This window comes from Colletotrichum fructicola, assembly GCF_000319635.2.
Source record: "Colletotrichum fructicola Nara gc5 chromosome Unknown KSG_Nara_v1_contig01, whole genome shotgun sequence".
Taxonomy (NCBI): Eukaryota; Fungi; Ascomycota; class Sordariomycetes; order Glomerellales; family Glomerellaceae; genus Colletotrichum; species Colletotrichum fructicola.
In genome coordinates this window covers 782,308-804,007 of record NW_027094051.1, presented here as the reverse complement: position 1 = coordinate 804,007, position 21,700 = coordinate 782,308, and the positions used below count along the sequence as shown (strand labels likewise).

General features: G+C 50.9%; 6 protein-coding genes across 6 annotated transcripts; 2 read left to right on the top strand and 4 right to left on the bottom strand.

Annotated features, from left to right (window-relative positions):
- Positions 1-4,471: 4,471 nt before the first annotated feature.
- Positions 4,472-5,533, bottom strand: acdS-1 (1-aminocyclopropane-1-carboxylate deaminase; the record flags this gene model as incomplete). The annotated part of the gene is made up of 1 exon (XM_032036799.1): positions 4,472-5,533. The coding sequence occupies one exon, from the start codon at positions 5,531-5,533 to the stop codon at positions 4,472-4,474; it is 1,062 nt and encodes a 353-aa protein (XP_031884358.1).
- A 1,222-nt stretch (positions 5,534-6,755) lies between these two features.
- On the bottom strand, positions 6,756-7,859 carry gloE-3 (2-oxoglutarate-dependent dioxygenase gloE; the record flags this gene model as incomplete). Its single annotated transcript, XM_032036798.1, has 3 exons — positions 6,756-7,418; positions 7,472-7,538; positions 7,588-7,859. The coding sequence occupies 3 exons, from the start codon at positions 7,857-7,859 to the stop codon at positions 6,756-6,758; spliced, it is 1,002 nt and encodes a 333-aa protein (XP_031884357.1).
- A 1,113-nt stretch (positions 7,860-8,972) lies between these two features.
- vrtI-1 (Oxidoreductase vrtI) lies at positions 8,973-10,094 on the bottom strand (the record flags this gene model as incomplete). Its single annotated transcript, XM_032036796.1, has 3 exons — positions 8,973-9,629; positions 9,676-9,742; positions 9,820-10,094. 3 exons carry the CDS (start codon positions 10,092-10,094, stop codon positions 8,973-8,975), a joined length of 999 nt encoding a protein of 332 aa, XP_031884216.1.
- Positions 10,095-11,053: 959 nt separating this feature from the next.
- Positions 11,054-12,435, bottom strand: apdF-8 (Aspyridones efflux protein apdF; the record flags this gene model as incomplete). Its single annotated transcript, XM_066150646.1, has 2 exons — positions 11,054-11,569; positions 11,620-12,435. The coding sequence occupies 2 exons, from the start codon at positions 12,433-12,435 to the stop codon at positions 11,054-11,056; spliced, it is 1,332 nt and encodes a 443-aa protein (XP_066009884.1).
- A 944-nt stretch (positions 12,436-13,379) lies between these two features.
- On the top strand, positions 13,380-14,786 carry carA (Carbapenam-3-carboxylate synthase; the record flags this gene model as incomplete). The annotated part of the gene is made up of 1 exon (XM_032036794.1): positions 13,380-14,786. The coding sequence occupies one exon, from the start codon at positions 13,380-13,382 to the stop codon at positions 14,784-14,786; it is 1,407 nt and encodes a 468-aa protein (XP_031884220.1).
- A 4,649-nt stretch (positions 14,787-19,435) lies between these two features.
- CGGC5_v000237 (uncharacterized protein) lies at positions 19,436-20,346 on the top strand (the record flags this gene model as incomplete). Its single annotated transcript, XM_032036793.1, has 2 exons — positions 19,436-20,170; positions 20,293-20,346. 2 exons carry the CDS (start codon positions 19,436-19,438, stop codon positions 20,344-20,346), a joined length of 789 nt encoding a protein of 262 aa, XP_031884221.1.
- Positions 20,347-21,700: the final 1,354 nt, after the last annotated feature.

The following is a 21,700-nucleotide window of genomic DNA, read 5'->3' as shown; positions in this document are numbered from 1 at the left end:
AAGTCGGGGAATAAAAGTCGACTTTATATAGCATTCAGCGACGTCTCAGATCGAGCTGGCTGCTACGCATTATTGTGGAAGTTCACCGCTGGTAATAGATCACGAACGTTGATCAGCGCGCCTCGACCCGTCGATCAAACTCAAATAAAGTAAACCGGGATCCAATGACAAAGATGCTGGCATTTTGTCGCGAAGCCTCGTCCTGATAGGGACGAGACAGGGATCACGAGTCGTTAATAATATCCCGAGTGGAACTACATGGCGAATGGAGCCAATTGCCCCGTCGAACACGATATAAAATCAGCTTGGCTCTCCCGCATACCGATATCGAAAGCAGAAATAACGTGGTCCGACTAATAATAACATCAGGCGGTGGCAGACAGGAGGTTAACACTAGAATACGAAGAAGCACACGGGACCCGCTGTCGTTCAACTTTGGGTTTGCGATCAGAGAAAGCCTTTCAACGGAACCCAAAACAAAAGAAAAAAGGCCAAAGTAGGGCTCTACACATCACAGAAATTGGAGTTTTCGAAGCTCTGAGGGCTTGCTGTGCTGGACCAGTTCGTCCAATGGGTGGCCTTTCTTCCCAAACGATTGGGTAGATGGGAAGACAGGGACACAAAATATATCAGAGGACCTCTTAACGTTTCAAGTTAGTAATCCAGGCCACCCTTCAGGACCTCCAAACACCAACATGAGTCGTTTGCGCGACTTGTGTTCACTAAATGAATGTTTCGAGGACATGGACCCATCATTGCGGGGCCGATCCGAAGCGGGCTGAACATAAGAATGCCTCGCTCCCCCACCCCCATCCGGACCATAACCCAGACGAGAATCACCATATACATAGTAAGTGTGAACGTGCGGTGTCCGCCATTTTCCAAAGATTGACGCCGAGACGACAAATCTACCGCAGCTGAGCACCGTCGTCCAAGCAAAAATTATTATAAGCTGCAACAGGATTAGAGCCTGAAGTTGGGTTCTATCTGCAAGGTTCGATGATGGCTTTTCACCGTAGCTCCCGGTATGCTACACTTGACATTCGATTACGAGAGTGTCTCAGAGGCAGAAAAAAGCCAATTATTACTTTTATTGAGCGAGCGTATCAAGTTCAAGAATATCCCCAGGGTCCAAATCCACGCCTGACACTAGGCTTTGAAGACACTTCCTGCCAAACTCACAAATGGCGTGGTGTCTCTTGACTGCTTGATGAAACCACTCCATATCTGTTGCTTCGACTTTTGCGATAGATTTGATGTTGCTAACGCCGACAGCCAATAAACAAATAAGTCCAACATTAGGTCCGCAGATCTTTTGCAACTGACGTCCCAGTTTAACTTGTTGTCTCAACTCAGCGCGGGTGCGTTGATTGGTTGGCAGGCCTTTGCACTGCAAAATTTGGTCATAGTCGGCGCTGTCGACTCTCTGTCTCGCGGTTTCCATTCTCCTACGCTCAAGCATCTCTGCTATCTTAAGAAGTCCATAGAATTTGCATATTCTTATGTATCCGGAACCATGCTCGCAGTTGTCAACAAAGGTGCTAATTGTAGAGACAGACCGGTAGACATTGTCGCCCTCGGAGCTAAGATCGCAGAGCCCTGTCTGTAGACTGTCCAATTGGCCTCGTGAAGCAGCAACTTCCACCAATTTGCGTAACGTCTCCTTGCTCGTTATCTTCTGTAGCAAAGACTCCGCGGCACTTTTAAATGTTTCCGGTCCGTTGCCACGACGGTCGCGATTGGCCACTGCCTTTGATTGACGCTGGCTGCACGTTACCGAATCCATTCGATCAGTCTCGACGGTCTTTCGGCTTTTTTTGGACCGATTAAATAGGTCTGACGAGCTAGAATCATGTTGCCGGGACTTGGACACTTGACTCGGTTTCTCGGATGTCTCATGGAACGTAAAGTGTTCCCTATCTTCCCCATCCATGGAGGCCGGCTCCACTGACAATTGACTTTCGAGTTCGACTGCTTGTGTGATGCAGATCATGGCTCTGTTTAGAAGCTCTCTGGACTTTGGATGGTGACTTTCCAAACGCCCGAGCTCCGTTTTGAGTGTCGATAGAACATCTTGTGCCACCGTCTGAGAGCCTCTCGGGTCAGTCGATTTAGTCGAAAGGGAATGTTCGCCTTGCACATGTTGCAGAAGATCTAGCGTCCTGAACGAGCAGAATGGACAGAACACAAGCCCGTGCTTGTGCTCCAAGTGACTGCGCAAGTCCTCCAAGCTCATCTGCTGTTGGCGGCATATGTCGCATGCAGGATGGTCTTCTTCATGGTCTTCAAGAGCGTCTTCGTCAGGTTCTGATGCGCCGCAAAAAGTGCAAACGACCCAATTGTGCGTGAACCGCAAATGTGGCTGCATTCGTTCCTCTGGAAGGTGAGTTCCACACTCTGGACATCGACTCATTTTGTGTTTCTCGAACATGTGTCTCATGTCGAAGGATGTTTCGGACGGGCATAATGAGCACGTACGTATTTCGTGAATACCAGTAAGATGATTGTGAAGTAGTCCTTTCTCCAAGTATATTGTTTCACAGAAGACGCATTGATCCCAGGCGTGGTAAGGTGAAGAGGTAATGTGCGACCACAATTCTTCGATGGGCGTTTCCGAACCCCATGTTTCGCATTCGAGGCACCATGACAGACCATGTGAAGACCGAAGGTGACCTAACAGGCCACAGTGAAAGATGATCTCATCACAGGCATGGCATACTGAGTGTGGATGGGCCCTGATGATATGAAAGACTGGGTTATCGTTGTGACAGTCATCACACCAGTGGAGATGATGCTTGGCCTCCATATGGCCTGTGATGGCATCCACCTGTAAACCATGACAGAAAGGGCAGTTGTGGTATTTGCTCAGGTGATCTTCATCCTTTTGTGGGCTGAGGATCTTCTTGCAAAGCTGACAAGGTCGGAAACCGTGGACTTGGGTGCAATGGTTTTCAAGACTATCCAATGCAAGTCTGCTACCACATACGTCGCACATCGTCTCCCCATGCTCTTTGAGATGCCCATTCAAATCTCTGAGAAGCATGACCATGTTGCAGATGTCGCATTGCTCAAAGTCCACTGGAAGGGGACGAACAACCGCAAAGAAAGGAGGTTTGCTAGGGAAGAATGTTCGCGGGAACTTGTCGAAGTGACCCTGCGCCATGAGCTGAGACTCGCGATCCATGAGACAGTCCTTGGCCTGCTCCAAGTGATAGATTTGAGGCCAACGATTATGTGCGACTCCATTCTGCAGCCTTTTGTCTGGGTGAACTGCCAGCGCGGATCTTCTATAAGCCAGTTGGATGTCTCGGCTCTCAAACGGACACTGATCTGGTTCAAGCCCAAGAGCGTCAAAGGGGCTGAAAAGCATTATTTGCTTACTTGAGTTTTAGTTTTGAAACTTTGATTATCTTGGTGTCTTCTTACCTGGCTGTTTGAATCTCAGTCGCGAACACTACAGTTACGACTGACTCGTGAACTTCGAACCTTTGTTGCACTTCTAGAGAATGGAGCCTTGAGTAACTCAAGCAGCAAAGTTCTGCATACCATTTGTGTGATCATAAGAATTTTGAATGCTTCGAGAACTAGGTAAGGTAGGTCTAAGGGAAGCCAAATAGCATGAAAGTACTTGGAGTTATGTTTCTCAACTTCCTCGCCTCTCAACCTCCATCGAGCAAGGAACCGAGTCGGCAACTTAAGCACGGGCCACAACGGCTCTTTCAACCCTTGTGGCCCGTGCATACCTTGATTCTGGTTCTCACTTTTAAAGAATCAACAAGACTGGTTCCACGACTCTCCCAAGTTGATGTAGATCGGTACCTCAGTGACGAGACCTGCATAGATGCTCCGAGAATGATGCAAAAGTCCTTCGCTGAAGCTGCGGGCGCAAGCGAACTAAGCGTTACCGAGAACGAGGGTCTGAATCGCCCCATCAACAACGTGGCTGACGCCGATTGAGACGTAAATACCTCTCTTGTCCGAAAGTAGTGTTAGTGCCGAGGTCTTTGTTCAAAGACATAAGCTTCACCGTCCTGGAGCAAGTTCTCGTCTTCGGCGGGGAATAGCGGCATCCCACCAGCAGAACCGTCATTCGAACCCTGTAATGACGCCTTGCATCTCGTGAAAGTACAGAAAGCATGTTTCGATTGTGGGCTTGCCTAATGAGGGAAGGATTCGACGGCGGTCCGTCGGGTCCGGATAGGGTCCCGGGTAAGGGTGTAGGCTTCGGCGACGTCGCCGAGCAAGGGGTTGACTAACTGTGCAGTCTTCACTTAGACCTCTTTCATTAGCAATTTTGACACCTCGCGAAATTGACATTGGAAAGGTCGTGGAATTGATGTTCTACAGGCAGCATATCAGATTAACAGCCTTTTGTCGCAGAACGAGTTCCAAAGCGTGAATATTGGTCTTGCGAGTAGCTCAGAACTTCGGCCTGAGTTCCCTATGAATTGAGTGTTACCATATTGTTCCCCTAAATCATGTTGGGAAAGGCTGCCAAAGCAGCTTGCCCACCCGTGTGTACAAAAAGCACATTCTCTCCTTCAGCAAATTCCCCCAATTTGGCCTTGTCAAGAATCGCACCCAAAGCGCGTCCAGAGTAAATTGGATCCGCGACAATTCCCTCCGTCCGACCCAACAGTCTAACAGCTTCAGCTGTCGACTCACTCCAGCCCGAATGGGTGCCAGCGTTGTATCTGGTGTCCAGCACAACATCTTCAGGCTTCACAACTCCATCCGCAAGTCCAATGAGCCGAGCAGTTCTCTGAGCAATCTCGAGGATTGAAGCTTCAAGAACGCCCGCCGGCTTGTTGTACGTGTCGATACCAATGACCTTGCGCTCACGAGTCTTCTTGGCTGGGTCGTTGGACGAGGAAGACTGCAGGCGATCCGCAAGCTTGAAACCGGCCAGCATTCCACCGAGAGTCCCACCCGAAGCGACGGGAACGACCACAAAGTCAAAGAAGACGCCAAGGTTCTGCTCCTGCTCCACCACTTCGAAAGCCCAACGTGCAAAGCCCAAGCCGCCGTACAGATGAGATGAGGCACCGGAAGAGATGATGTACGGCTTTTGACCACTGGAACGAAGGCTAGCGGCGGCCTCCTCGAGAGTGACGCCTGGCGCAGTGTACTCCGCTCCAAGGATCTTGTTCACCTGCACGTTGCCGCTCACATCGTATGCCTCAGGGTTGGACTTCGGTGGGTTCTGGGGCACCAACACTGTTTTGAGACCCAGGCGGTTCGCAACGGCAACCACTTGTCGCATGTGATTGCTCTGCACCCCGCCAGTGGTGACGATGGTGTCGCATCCGTCATTCAAAGCGGAAGGAAACACGTACTCCAGCTTTCGGACCTTGTTGCCTCCTAATCCAATCCCAGATGAGCAGTCTTCCCGCTTAATCCAGACTTGAACCGGAGCGGGGCTGCTCTTTTCAACATTCCTGGACAGGCGCGGCAAGAGATGAAGAGGAGATGGGTGATCAAAGAGAAGAGGAACGCGCTCGAAAGACGCCAACGGCTCAGGTAAGTGGACCATGTTGAAGATTGCTATGAAGAAAATTTGGAATGAATTCTGAAGAGTTGGCTAATAGTCAAGAGACATGCGAGGAGAAACCTGAATCCAGAAAACGAGAAATGGAAGTCCAAGATATTCCTTCGTTATCCCATCAAATCACTCTCGGGTTACCAATTGCAGTGTAGGACGTACTCTTTCGTCGACGTTTCTTCGACGCCCTTCTTTTGTCATATGCTCCATGTCAACTGCATCGTAGCATGCAGATGACGAGATTGCCTCAACCTATGGCGCTGCGGATGATATGATTCAGGTTTGTGAGCGATCTTTTCTGACCTAGGCTCAGGCCGGTTACATTCGGCCTTGTGAAGCATCTGCCGACTTCTTTCGCCGTCTTGGTACTGCTCGGCCATTGAGTCTTATCCCACATGACTTGCATTAGGCGTGTCCGCAGTCGATCAAGGAGAACTTCGGCTTTCGTCCCGGCTCCGACGGGCTGAAGTCGCCAAGGGTTCGTGTCAGATTCAGCTTCCATCATAGGTAGGGCAAGGTGCGGTGCGGGAGATCCGGCTTATCATCCCCGGAGTCGCTTGTCTGCGATTCATGACGCTGCGTTGTCTGTCAACCACGGGGTCTGCCCCAAAAGGGATCACACGCATCTGGCATAATTAGCAAGGAGCTCAAGACACTAGCTCCATGCGAGCGCAAACCTTAATTTTTCTTCAGACTCTAGGCCGCTCCATGCACCGATGTGCAGATATCACATTTGATCGTGGGACGCTGAGGCTCCTCATCTGTCCTACCCTTGGACCCCAATGACCCCGGAACTAACGTGGTAACCATAGTGGGAGCTTATTTCCACATGATGCCTTTGCTAGCCGAACTGCGTAACGGTTCGGGCCGTTGAAACTAGAATGTGAGGGCTTCCTGCACAACCCCCTCCTGCTCTTGGCGATTCAAATGGAGTCAGAGTGGGAAAATTACATGCAGTTTATTTCAGCCAAGACGCAACTACTATGCTGGAACAATTGAAAACTCTTGTGAGACTACACACAGCCCCACCTTTTCTTCAACAGGATCAATGTTTTGCCCATTATTTGGAAGTGTCTCCGAAGAATTTCCCGAATGATATGATTTGATTACTCTCGCTCAAATTCGTGAGGATACACAAAGGACATATTCAGCCAATGATGATACTTCCAACTAAGCTAGTGACAAGGGAAGATTTGGCTTCTGCAAGGAGACATCAGATAGCCACTCCAAGATCCCTTTCCATTCCTCCAGTCGCAACAGAGTCCAAGCGCTGCTCCTGCAAAGTCTTGTTGAAGCTCTGGTACTTGCTGAGAAACCATTCCTCTGCCGTGACCGACTGCCCGTTTATGCCTTGAAAGACGACACTGTCGCCAGCCCGTAAGAAGTAGGCTGTAGAGTACCTATCCTGAGACATCTTATTACCGTGGGGCAGCACACGATGCATCGCCGACCGGAATCGTCGCTTGGACATGAAACGAAGCGTGTCGGCCACGTTGATGATAGCATGTCCTGGCTTTGGGGCCACGTACTCCCAGTCGTTGGTCGTGGGCGAAACAACCTGGAGGCCAGGCTGTTCGTTGAAGAGAAGGGTGAAAGACCCGACGTCAGTGTGGGCATTGTGGCCCCGAGCAGTCTTGTCCTGGAGCGCATCACTGACGGGATGATGCAAGAAGAAAAGCGTGCTCTTGGAAGTTATATCGTCCGGGTGATACTCCTCGAAACGCTCTTTTCCCTCTAGGCCCACTGCATCGGAGAGGCGCGTAAGCAACGTCTTCAACACGAAGTGGGCCGAGAGTTGGAACGTTTTGAACAAGTCAAAGTTCTCTGCCACCACGCCAGGGAGATGGCTGTGGTTAAGCAGATGAACACGACTGATCTGGTTCATAATTAGTGCCTTCTACTGGGACAAAGCTCTCATTCGAAACGTACCCTCAAAGCTTCAAAACCATCGCGTGTATTCTCGTTGACACCAGACTGCACGCCAGGTGGTTTGTAACTTGAATCGTCAGCATGGATGAGACAACTCGTAACGGAAGCGACCATACCCATGAGCGTCAGAGATGGTCTCGGTTCTCAATTTTTCCTCCAACGGCTGGTTGAACCATTGCTTCATGATCTGGCCAGCAGACTCGTAGTTCTTGAGCATGGAGCCAGATTCCCAGTCTCGAAGATCAAGGTAAAAGAAGCCATGATTCTCGCACGCAGACAGCAAGGTCGAAAGTGACTTTTCATTCTTGTTCACAAGAGAACGAAAGTTCAGCGTGTGGAGATTGGCTTGCTCCAGGCCAGAGTTGTTGTCGAGAGTTACAGCAGGCATGATGTTTGTTTGTAAGATACGGGTAATTGAAATTGAAGTAGTTTAGCGTGCGATCAGAGGATTGTGTGAAGCCGGCGTTGTGTATGCGTGAGTCTTTCTACCCTTCAAGACTTTAAATATCAGGTCTAAACAAACGTCAACTCAGGTTAGATGATTAAGAATTGTTGACAAAGCTGCACTATCTGGTTGGCGATTCGGTTAATGTTTATGAGTCTGAAGATGGCCGGAACTTCGCGAGTCATGATTATCCTTCATGTCAAGGTGGGGTGCAACTGCCAACTTCAACCTACCTAACTCAAAGTCATTCTAACCATGAGCTGCTCAAGCAATGTAACACTTCGGTTTCTCGGCGTACGATGACAAATCCACGATATTCTGAGAATATGTTCGTTTCTTTTGTGATCTGTGGTTACGTAGGCCCATGTACTTGGCAACATGGGGTCGCTCCTACCCTGAAGTTGATCGAGCCCAACAAGGCTCGCAATTATGATCCCGCAACAGAACAAGGTCTTCAGCAGCCAAGTAGAAGGTTGTATCAGCGGCTATGCAATTAAGTATCTCAAGGTACAATGTAACTATGCGCAACCTCGTCTGATCATTGCGTAACTAATGCTTGGCCTGTCCTTTCGGAGGTTGTATCGATCCCGGGACTCAAACTGCATCAACTCGATCGAGATTAGGCAAAAGTCTTGACAACTCACCATAGGGTCGTATCGGTGTGGCGATCTCATATCCTTGACTACGGTATTTTCTTCTGGTAACTTCCATATCCATTTTCCATGATGCCGCCATTGCCGCGTACAACGGCAACCCCAGATCGTCTCATGAGGAATTGAGTCCTGCTTGCGGCAAAGAAACCTTATGCATGAGGAAAGACTTGCATAACACATTTTCAAACTCAATTTTTCAAACTGAATATACAAATCTGGGTAGATCATGACTTGATGATGAGAATTGTGCTAGTGGCTTACGATTGTCATTACTAGTGGGGAATTGCAAGATGAAAGATGAAAGAAGGACTGTGTTTATTTCTGCGCAGATAGGTAATGACTGACTATCAAATCAAATGTGCGTTGCAATACCAGATGCCAAACAACCCGGCAGTGATTTAGTTTAGAACGATGCCCTCAGCTCCTGTGCCATTCCGCCAGACAGAACCGTTTGCTGTTTCTGGATAGCATGAGGCAACTCGTACATCTCATACTTCTTCAGATACCACTGCTTTGCATCTGACTCTTCTTCATTGCTGTCCTTGAACTCAGTCGAGTCCGTGGCCCGCAAGAAGTAAGAAATAGAGTAGCGATCCTCGTTCTGTACCCCTCCCAACGGCAGCACGCGGTGTAGGGCCGAACGAAACCGCTTTCTGGAAAGAAAGCGGAGTGTGTCACCGACGTTGACAATAGCGTGTCCGGGTCGCGGCTCGACATACGTCCAGGCTTCATCAGACGGAGAAAACACCTGCAGGCCCCACTGCGGAGCAAACAAGAGAGTGAGAGTACCGATATCTGTGTGCATATTCTGTCCAACGTTCTTGATGTCTTGACTTCCAGGAGGGTAGTGAAGGAAGTAAAGAGTGCTCTTGGATCGACTGTCATCACGGTGACTGGTGTCCAAACGAGCCTCACCCTTAAGCTCCAAGCCATCAGAGAGACAGTCAAGCAGGAGCTTGAGAATGAAATGGCAAGAAGCAGTGAATTGATCGAAAAGCCTGAGGTTGTCTTGAACAACCGAAGCAAGGGCCCAGCGGCCAGTTAGCTCGTGTCGTCCGATCTTACAAGTCAGTCACACGTTCCCCTTTCCTTCTGCGGATACGTACCTTAAGGGCCTCAAACCCATCATGATGTCCCTCAACGGAACCTGACTGGTTACCCAAGGCCTTGAATCTAGTTTCAGTTAGTCAATGCTGCTCTTGTTTTCTTCCACTCTGATAAAGGCTTATTCAGGAGTGTGGACAACTCACCCATGGGCAAGAGACACTGTGGGAGTCTTGAGCTTAACCTCAGTAGACTGTGAGAACCAGTTCTTGGTGACTTCGTCTATCTCCTTCAAGTCTTTCCAGAATTTCTCAGATCCGGTCGCTTGAAGGTCTAGGTAGAAGAAACCGTCTGTTTCACAAGCCTTGATCAAAGCTTCCAGGGAGTCATGGTCCTTGTCGAAGAGGCTTTCGAACTTGATAGTGCGCAAGTCGGCCTTGGGAACATCCCTGTACAACTCTGAGATTGAGGAAGAGCTCATTTTGACGCAAATTGGGTAATTGATTTGAAAAAGATTTTGAATGGAGTTGGGTTTCTGCGACGGATATCTCTTCCTCCGGAGGAATCCCTTCATATATGTGCCAGTGTCTGAGGCGCGTAACTTGGCCAGGCCTTCTTGGAAACATCAAGGGGCATCGACGACTCCTGTCAACTCCGGCAGTCAATCAAAAAGTCTTCCTCAGGACTTCAGAACTTGTGAACTTGAGTTGCCCTGTTCTGAGAGCGCACAAAGTCTACCGAGGCAACTCGACCGATCCTAGTTGCATTGGCCCTGGGAACGGCCTTTGAATGACTCGATGTCTACATGCAATACAACATCATTTCTGGCGACATTGCCCACCGGCATTCTATGGCGGCGAGAACAGAATCTCCAGGGGTCGAATCTTGTACGCGTAACTCTCACGATTTTCAGAGGTCGTAATAACCCCTGCTCATACCGCCACAGGTGCATATGGGCCGGGCCGCCGAATGCAACCATAACTTCGGGGGTTTTGTCCGCCCACCACCTCCCCAGCCCTGCTCTTCAGCAACCGAAATTTGCCAAGGGCATTTGCCAAGGGCAATGCAAATCGAAGGTTCCAATGGGGATCTGCCCGGAAGCTCGGCGCCAATCTCGTCGCAACCCGAGCAACATATGGCTCAATCTTCGTTCTCCGTCTCCTGCGGGTAAAACCTTGCGTCCGGAGATATGACCCTTGCCAATGAGTGGCAGGTACTGCTGGTTGTGTCAATGGCCTCATACTCATAACCGCTTATGCGCTGATCTGCAGTGAGGTGCCCATCTTCGGACTGAGCTCGGCGGAGGAGTATATCCTGGGCGCATTAGCCGCCGTTGGGAGAGAGAGACGACGTGGAAAGACAGATCACGAGTAAGGACAACCTTTCGCAATGCAATGGTTAGACTACGTAGATTCGACTAGGTTTGATACGTGTGTGCTTCTATTTGCGCAAGTGAGGCAAAGAGATGGCGCCATCTGAGATTGCAACCGCGAGCAGAACCAAAGTCCCTCCCATGAGAGCAGATCCCCCAAAGACTTGCGCGTACAGGAAGTCGCCATTGCCCCTCTCAATGAGTGCACCAGCCAGGGGAGGACCTGTCAAACAAGCAACGGAAACAACAGTGAACACCATTCCTGTTCTCATACCCATTTTCGTCAAGTCCGTTGTCAACCCAGAGCAGGCCGCCGGGAAAACGCTCTGAACCCCTCCAGCGAAAGATCCATAGATGATGCAGAACGCAAATAGCCGGCCCTCTGAGTTGACTGAAACCCAGCAATAGAGTAGGAGCCCCGAGAAGAACGTGGTCAAAATCAACGTTCTCATTGGTCCAATAAACTTGTCCGACAGCACAGCGAGAAGTATGCGTGCTGGTATACCGACTGCATTCATAACAAGCAGAAGTGTTAAAGAGGTCGTGGAGGAGACACCAATCACCGTTCGGCCGTACGTGGGGACCTGCAAGATGTTAGATTCCTGGTTAGATGCGGGGAGCGAAGTGTACTTACGTAGTAGAAAGCGAAGAAGATTGCCCAGAAGCTCAGAAACATACCAACGCAAAATAATGCGTAAGGAAGTTCTTTGAAACTTGACCATTCAACAATTGGTCCCAATTTCCTCGGGGGCAATCTCGTTCTAGCCAAAGCGAGAATGATGACTGTATTGAACAGCATCACGAATCCCATGACCCTGACCGTCCAGCCAAACCCAATCTTGGGCAGCAATTGTTGGGCAATCAGAGGAAAGAATATTCCACCACTGCCAGCACCTGAAGCGTTTATGGCAATAGCCATCGATCGTCTCTTGACGAAGTACGTCGCTAGAAGCGCAATCGTTGGGCAAAACGTCAGTCCATCGCCAAGCCCTGTGCAGATTCCTTGGGCGAGAAATAACTGCCAGTACTTTGTCGACAACGACGTCATGAACACTCCGAGAAGCTGAAGCAAGAGTCCGGCCACTAGAACCTTTCGGTAGTGCCCAGCGTCGGTGGCGCGTCCGGAGAAGGTGCCGACGAAAAAGATGAGGAAAATTTGAACGGAGCCGACCCAGGAGATTGCGGACGGAGAAACGCCTAGCGCAGAGACGTAGTAAGATTGGAAGAATCCGAAGGAATTGATGTATCCCCAGGAGTTGAACATGACCAGATGAGCGACAACAGTCTGAGACCACGCCTGGAAGCCTCCGTCTGGAGGAGGCCCCGGGTCGGACGCGTCGTGCTGTGCCGCATCATCGTGGCTTTCGGTGCTGTTGCTGTCGGGAATCGAGCTTGACAGGCTGTTGTCCACTTGTTGGAGAGGCTTTTCGTTTGCGGTGGCGGCGGTCATCGTTACGGTTGTCCAAAGATTCAGATAATACAGAAAGAATCGATAACTATTGCTAGACACATTGTCTGAAGCCAAACATCCAGAGAGCCAAAGTCGAGAAATACAGAGGTTACCCTGACGGGCGGCTCCGATCGAGGAAACTGCATTGGGAACTCAAAGGGCGCGATATTGACATGTTGCCACGGGCACTTCCAAGACCGCGTATACCCAATTTCCCCACCGGATGCAACTCAAGACATACAACGCACTGCCAACAAACCAAGCACCATTTGTAAGCTGGTCTCGCTTCGATTGCGACAACAAAAAATGTGATTGCACCATAGCTGAATCCTAGACAGATCAGCCGGCAGAAGGAATTGGGGTCCGCGACAATTGGAGCGAGTCATGTCAATACGCAATGCAATGAAACTCTCCTTTTGTTGATCACAACCACCGTCTACCAACCCCTGAACGGACATCAGACCTAGTACTATCCATGGATGCACATGTTTCAATCAGGCCTTGTAACTTAATTGAGTCTTGCTTCTGAGTTGGGAATGTAGCAGAGAGTTCTGGCGTGCCGAGCATGTAGTGCATCGATGCAAGAGTTGTCACACTCTTAGAAGGGGCATGTTGCGAGTTGTGCTTACTGCACAAGACTAAGCCTTGCCTGCGCTGTAACCCTACTGGATCTCTGCTGTGATAAGAAGCGCCGAAATACACTCTGTTGCTTGGCAATTCAATCCGTCGATGCTTCTGAATGATGCAACCGCTGCTGTACGAAATGGTTGGGTCCATGAAGTCTGCTTCTCCATGACATTCTACTTGGAATCGAGTATATGTATTTGACTCAACCATCAGTTGAAGTTCAACACCACAAAGCAGAACGTAGTTGTCACACGCATTCTAAGTCATATTATTGTTTTCTACTTGTCAAGCCTTCATATCAACTCCCCAGATTGAAGATGGCTGTCACATCTTCCAATGGTGCCTCAAGCTCAGATGCACAGCCCGTTCCATCTTGGATCTTGCTGAGCAACCTGGCGGTTGCATCTCTCGAAAAGTCACATCAGCATACCACTCACTCAGGTGTACGAGTCTACGGGCAGGGCACAGCTCTGACTTCCGGCGCATACACCTGGCTGGATGGTGATGCTTCTCCCAGACACTTTCACCAGTGGGCCACTTCCATAGAAGTCAAAGGCGATCTCGTTCGGTTTCAAACGGCAGCCATGAACAACCCACCTCTGTACGCCGTACAAAATACAACCACCCGGGCATGGGCTGTTGGCAGCAACCCTTTCATCTTGAATGTTGCGCGTTCGCAGTGGGGGATGCCCATTGGCTTCGTCGATCCCACCGTGATCAACCGCGACAGCACTACGAGTTTTCAGGGAGTATCTCAACTGCCTCCGCATACCCATTTCGAACTCAAGAAAGATGAAAGTGGCTGGCTTTTGAGCACGCAAGAGCGCAGAGACCCTCTATTCTCTGCCTTGAGCCCCAGAATCACGGACTACGACGAAGCCGGTTCCGCTTTTGTCTCCGCCGTGCAGAAGGCAGTCTCTGAGATCACCAAGTCCGACAAGGAGGTTGCCTCTCTCCTCTCGGGAGGTATTGACTCAGGCGCTGTCACTACCTTTGCTGTTCGTGCCGGCCTGAAGGTGACGGCCTATAGTGCCGGCTCACCATGGGGAAATGAGCATGAAGAGGCTCAAGAGCTCGCGGACTATCTGGGTATTCCCCTCGTCCGTCTTGAGCTTTCAGCAAAGGATCTCCTCGACGCGGTTCCCGAGACCATGCGAGCCTTGGGTACCGCAGAGAGAGAGCGAGTGGACATCCAGATCACTCTGACGGCCTTGATGCGCAGCGGTCTCATCAAGGAGAAGCACATCCTCACAGGCTACGGCAACGATCTCATGCTGATTGGTTTGCCACCCGACTCTACCGACGCCGACGTCTTGATTCGAGACATCATCACCGAGGTTGACCTTGCGCGTCACAGCGGCGAGTTCCAGGACTTTGTCGCCGGAACGTGGGGAAAGAAGCTCTCTCACGTGTACTGGCATCCGGATGTTGTTCAAACAGCCTTGGATATTCACCCGTCTTGTAAGGTTCATGGTGGTCGTGAGAAGGCGTTCTTCAGAGCTGCGATGGAACAGTTCATACCAAAGACTGCTGCTTGGCGCAAGAAGATCGGTATTCATGTCGGAGGTGGTATGCAGGGTGGCCTGGACGCTGTGTTTGGGGGGCTGGATGGGAAGGTTGAGGTGTATAACAGAATCTTCCGCGCACTTTCTGATCAGACTCTAGATGATCCGTTTGGGTCCATCGACCATCTTGCTCCTAGATCGGAAGAATCCGGAAAATGAGTCTAGATAGATCAAAGACTTGCATTCACTTAGAGATGACAGGATAGCAAATTAGAACATCGTGCAATGATTTAAATGCTTGCAATTCTGAGCTTCCAAGTTTTGTTAGTCTGTTCCATAGTCTCATCCCAGTAGGGGCCTAAATTCTGCCCGTTGAAACTCAAAGTTTCGGGGAAATAAATTGGCAAAAGCGCCAAGACCGATGCTTTAATGGCTGACCGACCTATTCAGAAATACATGTTAATTTAACCTGTTCATCATTCGAGCAATTCTTTTACTTGGCAAATTCTCCCCTTGGTGAATAGCGCCACGCTTGAGATGAAAACCTGCGAGCCCTATTGAGGTTGGGTATCGTCAACTTGTGTGTTGGACCTCAAAGTAGCGTCTGGACGGCCGAAAAGTAAAATAGATTGTGCAAACAGATCGACATATTCTCCGATCTGTTCTTAAGTCTAGGCAATATCTTAGAGTTTGGGTAGGGCTTGTAAAACATCCCACGCGGGCCGTGATGATGGGGGCATCTGCCAAGACGGCTTGAGTGGGCAGTTCCGCCATGATGGAGTCACCCGCAGAAACCACGGATGACTCCGAAAGTTAAATCGAAGAGCCTTTCTAATTGAACATAGGTAGGAAGTAGTACTCAAGTTAAGGTTATCGACTTCCTCCGATATTATTACCAGGCGGCTAGTCTACTATGCAGTATGAGCGATAGTTTATCTCTTGGAGGAGTACTTTTACCTGGGATTGGAGCTATCAACAACGAAGCACGGCCGACGGATGCAGTACGATATCTATTCGTAGGAATATACGATGAATCAGAGGTATGATGCTTTGATTCTAGTTAGCTTCGCTCATGATTCATGTTACATTCATGAATCCAGACGTTGCGATAAGACCAGAAATGAAATCCTTTGATGATTCTTCTAGCTAACCGGGAATAGAACTCCTGGCCTAACGGTTAATACAATCTTCTGTTGATATTATGATTTCTTCCCTAATATCTATGGTGGAGATGATTTGTACTGTTATCATCGCCGTCTTCGTCGTCCCCGTTAGTTTAGTCACCCCTCATATCAACCCCGTAACCCCATCATCATCCCATTTGTCGTTCATGCCTTTTACCCGCCCGAATAGCAAAATTCTCCAGGAACGGGGTTGGTCTCGCCAAAAATGACTCCATGTACACGTAAGGAATGCGCTGTACGTTTGTGTAAGGATATAAGCCTAACACGGTCATTAAACACATAAGGTACTCCACCTCAATTCCAACTCAACACCGCGAAGTTCGCAACTAGGCAGGGAGGTGACTATGGAGATTCATATTGAGAGATGTACCCGAGACTAACAAAAATGGGCAATTTGCACCCTTAAAATCATCTAGCAAAGTACTTTACCCTTTGAGAAGGTTGAGAAAGCTTCAGTCGACTAAGATCTAATAGAGGCCGTGTCACTCGAATACTCCCTTCCTAGGCGCTCCAAATAACTCGCCCGGCAATTAAGGTCTCCATATTCCCGGCCAGAACATCGATTTGAAAGCTCGTAACACGCACAGCAATTGCCTCCGAAAGGATTGGCTTACGGCCGAAGAAACCACGCAGCTTGCCCCTTGGTGGGGTGGCAGCTGCAGAAGCGATGTCAGAGAGATGGTGTTTGGTTCGGGTGACGCGGCGGCTACAAGACGGGGCCGAACCTGCGGCCAGTGAGAGAGACACGGTCCCGAACCCCGCATGTCATTCGGTGTCTGCGGCGTTGAGCGGTTTCGATATAGTAGGGGCTGCAGATGAGACGATGGTCTGCGGCAGGGTGAGTACGGATCCGCTGAGGCGTTGTGTGGCTGGTGCCCAGCAACATGTCGTGTCACCTGCTCAATGCCGGACACGAAAACTGAAATCTCAGAAAGCTTTTTATCATTTTGCGGGTTGAATTTCTCTTAAAAACATGAAGATGTGCAATGAGCGACGCGATGGGCAGAAAAAGCTTCTTTGGAGCTAAGCTTTTGGCAGTCAGTGCTCTTCCTTGACAGTTAATTAAGATGGCTTGGGCTTGGCCGTCTTGGCGAGAGGATCTCAACAACGACAACTTCACCCAATAACTCTGATCCCATCAGTGAGTCTCATAAAAACATGTATTGATGATAAGAAAAGGTGCCGATCTGAAGGAAAAAAGAAAGGTACTGTCTATTTCAGACATTGGTCATGATTGGCCTAAGTGAACGCTACGCACTGGTTCATCTGCACACGCCCACTATCAACTAATCCATCTCCAGTTGGGACAACATATCGAATTCGAATTTGTTGTTTTCTGAATATTCTCTTTTTTCCACGTCTTCCGTTCTCTCGGCCTGCCCGAAGACCAAACTTGCCATATCGCCGAATGTCTGCTGGTTGTATCTTCCGGATACTCATTGCCGACCGCCGAAAAGTAATGGAAATCCCCATGGCGTCATTCACCCCTTAGTACTCGGCCGATATGATCGGCCGGCAGCCGATTTGCGCGGATCAGAAAATCTTTTACCGGGGGCGGCGAGCATTTCCATTTATTTGTTCAAGAAGGATCCATCTTCATCCCATAAATTTTAAAAGCCTTTCATCTCCCACACTCTCCGTCGCATAAACCGCTGGAGCCTGCCCTCCTCCCCATGATTCATCCCTCCCCCTCCTTCCCGATTTTCCTCGCTTCCCCCTTCTCACCTGAAGGTAAAAGATTAAAGAGGCCCAATCTTACGGCTCAGGAGGGAGGCTGACTAGGACCACTGGGGGGCCGCGCTACGGTCGCAGGGTTTAGCGCCCTTGACCCTGCCGAGGATCCACGTTGTGGGCACGGGGGTGAGTTTCAATGTGTTCAGTTGATGATCGGACGAAAAGGGGAACTTGGAAGAATGAACAAACGAGAATTTGAGAGGCTGCCTGCGCACTCACTCACTCACCTTGTCCAACCAGCAGCCAGCGAGGAGCTCACCGATACGATCGGGCCTGGACCTGGAAGGCCATGTTCCCAACCTGCATGCCATAACTGGGACGAAAAAGTCGAGAACCGCTGGAGATGTGCGTTTTTATGACACGCGGTATTCCTGGTTAACAGCCAACGAAACGGAAGCCAGCGGAGTATGCCCCAGGCGAAGTCCGGTCTGAAGTTGATGATTGATGGTGCGCTGAGCGTCGGCAGATTCGTCGAGAGGCTGAAGAGGAGCAATTGTGGGAGTCGATCACAGATGGAACGAGGTTGCAGCACGGAAGGATCTCGTTCTATCTGAGATGCCGTCCGGCTTGTACATGCGTGTCTTTGGGATCGGGCAGATTACTCATTCGGCAGTACGGGTGAATTTGTATCGCCGGTGACCAGGGCGGCGCCCGGTCTGGATGCCGCATACGATGTGGTCGCCCGTTGCAGTTGACTGGCCATAGCAAACGGTGCCTGGGCAAGCCAGCGGGTACGAATAAGCGACTCACGTCACTCCTGAATGTGCGTCCCAAGGGAGAAACTTCTTGAAACAGACGATTACGGCAACCCAAATTTCCAGATGATGAACGTGGATGCAACAAACATGATCTGTCACCCGCACTGGCAGCATCTTCCCTTCACCGTCCGACCGTCCATTTACCTCCGTCAAGGAGTTCCCAGGCGTCAAATCTCCATCGCAAGGTCATCGAAGATGAGAAAGCCGAGGACCGACGATGGGATGGAGTAAGAAGTAGGCTCAGCCGGCGCGATGGGGACTTGGAGACGGACGAGGCATCGCGAAAAGGATGTGTTGGTGGGGGTCACTCGGCGGAGCCGCCTGAAAGATGCGTGATGGTACCGTTTCAGCGACCCCAGTCAGGAGTAGGACGGACAGGGATCATATCATGACGGACGCCTCGTGGGCGTCTGCGCAGGGACACCGACCAAAGACGGGCAAGACTCGGTCCAACAGGAGCCCACCTAGCCTCACTCAAATTAAACAACTGGGCGACTACAGCCAAAGACGGGAGCCCTGTCCGCGCCTGGGCCAATCGCTGGTATTCCCTCGGTCGGATGGTGTCCGGGGTTGTTGGTCTGCCATGTCCAATGTTCCAGGACCACGGATGGATCGCATCTGCGCGAGTCTGGGAGCAATTGGGGCGTCTGAGTCTCCAGAACTTCTTGGAAGGTTGTTGGACCACGCGGTGAGCAGCTCAACCCCTCGAGGGTGTGTGCCTGTCTTTCTTCTTTCGTGCCTGGTCAAGCGCTGGCCTGGGCTTTCCGTCCCTCGTCCGCTCCTCTCTATGAGTTCCTATCCCCTGAAAGCTTTTATCGCTACAAGCCGTCACGAATAGATTGGATCCCGATCCCTGGCTGGGTCCGGACTGGGCCGTCCATGACACCAGCGCAGTGACGACGACCGCTCGCATAGGGGTGCGATGGGTTTGCTCACCATCCATCCGTATAAGATCCTACTCATGCCACACCGGTTTTCTGCTCGTCTTTCTATCTGAACTCTGCGTCTCATTCCATCCGGTCAAATTCCATTCACGTTCATTCTTTCACACTCTCTTTACAGCTGTGCTAGCCACAAGCCACTCTTTTTGAGCTTTTTACAACATCGCAAGACAAATCCCAGTCTCTCACTCGCTTTTTTGAAACGACAACCTTCGCTTTCGTCGAGTTTATCAACACCGAAATCTTTCAAGATGCAGTCCAAGATCGTCACCGTTCTCTCTTTCGTCGCCGCCGTCTCGGCCCACGGCAAGGTCACCTCGCCCACTCCCCGTGTCGCTGGTGATGCCTTCAAGGAGGCTTGCGGCACCACCATGTGGAACACCGAGCAGTCCGACCCGTACGGCAACATCCAGGGCCTCGCCCAGCAGGCCGGCAGCAGCCTCGACGCCTCCAAGTGCGAGCTCGCCCTCTGCAAGGGTTACAAGTTCGCCGACAACACCAACATCCAGAGCTACTCCCCTGGTGAGACCGTCGACTTCAAGGTTGAGATCCGCGCTCCCCACACCGGTGTTGCCAATGTCTCCGTCGTCGACACCACCTCCAACTCCGTCATTGGCGAGCCCCTGATCTCCTTCACCAACTACGCCTCCACCAAGACCGGTGTCGCCGCCAACAACACCGCCTTCTCTGTCACTCTCCCCGACTCCCTCCCCTCCAACTGCGGCACCGCCGGCAACTGCGTTCTCCAGTGGTGGTGGGACTCTGCTGAGGCCGGCCAGACCTACATGTCTTGCGTCGACTTCACCTCCGGCTCCGGTTCCGGCTCCGGCTCTTCTGGCTCTACCACCCCCGCTGCTTCCGCGGCTCCCACCACCCTCGCCACCGTTGCTACTCCCAGCGCCACCCCCTCCACCCCGGCCTCTGGCAACTCTGGTGCCTCTGACGAGTCCGCTGCCACCCCCAGCGCCACTCCTTCCGCCCCTGCCGTAAGTCATTCCAATCCTTTAACGTCCCATATGTCCGAGGCTCTGCTCTTAGAGTTCGGATTGAAACCGTTAAGAAAGTTCAAAAGAGTTCGTTGTGCTGACCACGAAACCTTGACATACAGTCCTCCTGCAACAAGCGCCGCAGCTCGAAGCGGGCTCTTCGCAAGCGCTTCTAAACAGGAAAATAGAGTTTAGAGAGACGTCGGAGTCGCATCTGATACCCGGTCAGCCTTGAGACGAGATGACTTGGAAACCAGACCTGAAAGTTTCAAAAAGGGCTTGACCCCGCAATCTGGGATTTGCAATGTTCTTGTACAAAGTTCATACCATTCAATGTTCAATACTTATTCTTCGCCCAATACTTGACTGACACCTGTTGTCTACACACCGTAACGATGTGCGTCGTGACGTGAAACGTGATGTTCCGGTACATGAAGATCTTGGCTTATGCGGGGAATTTTGGACGAAAGGCACTCTCCGAGCAGTCCAACGGCCTCGCGAATGCTCGTATCCTTCGTCTGAAGGCAGGCCTTAGAAGGCGGTCTTATCGCGCAATTTGTCAGCTGAACATAATCATCACGCAATGTGTCTGGTCGAGAATAGCATCCCATCTTCCATCCCACCATCATTTGTTCACTGCACGTGTAGGAACTGAACCTTAGCAACTCATTAGATTGTCCAATGCACGACACCAAGTCCGAACTGCTCTAGTCGTCGTCTCTTTTCTGAACGACGTCGTCAACGGCAGCTAAGCCAGAAGAGTCCATCTCTTATGATGTTCAGCTAAGATCCTAGGATCGGCTCATCCACCCGTGAAGCGAACGATCATTTATCCACAAAGGCTGCAAATGTCTTCGCCAGTTGTAACCTCAGAGCCCAAGCAGACCCCTCCACCCCTGTAGCGATCCGCCAGCGCCCAGTGCTACGCTCACCAACTGCGTCGCATTCGTCAATCCGAGTCCTCCACCAAAAATTCATACCGATTGATGGCGACTCATAGCGGTGGCGGCGCACACGGCGGGAACGGAAGCAATTGCTGTCCCCGGTGCGCGCACCTTGAGCCCGTCACTGCGTCGTCCGAAACGAAACAACATCGGAGACTGCGGCGACGCAACCTTCCAAAGACCGGACGGCAGGCATCCCCTCGCTCCACATCCAGGCACAGCAGCGGCCGCCGATGCCGCAGGATAATCAGGACAGCCAGCAGCGACGTCCTTTGCAAACGCCGCGGGATCTGAATGGACTAGCTCATCGGCGTTCGGTCGTCGTCCCTTCATCTGCCCGTCGCGCCGAGTCAGCTGGCCCAGCCCTACAACATGGACTTTGGGCTGACGGACGTTTTTGCAACCGGATCAGCCGACACCCGCCTGGGCGGCGCACATGGGCGAGCTTACTTCGTCTGGAGGCAACGCCGCGATAACATCGGACGGTAGATCGGAAGCTGCGGACGACGGATTAAGATCGCAATTATTCGCCATCCATTTCAGCCAGGAGACTGTTGAGACCTGGCAACTCCATTTGAACCAGAGG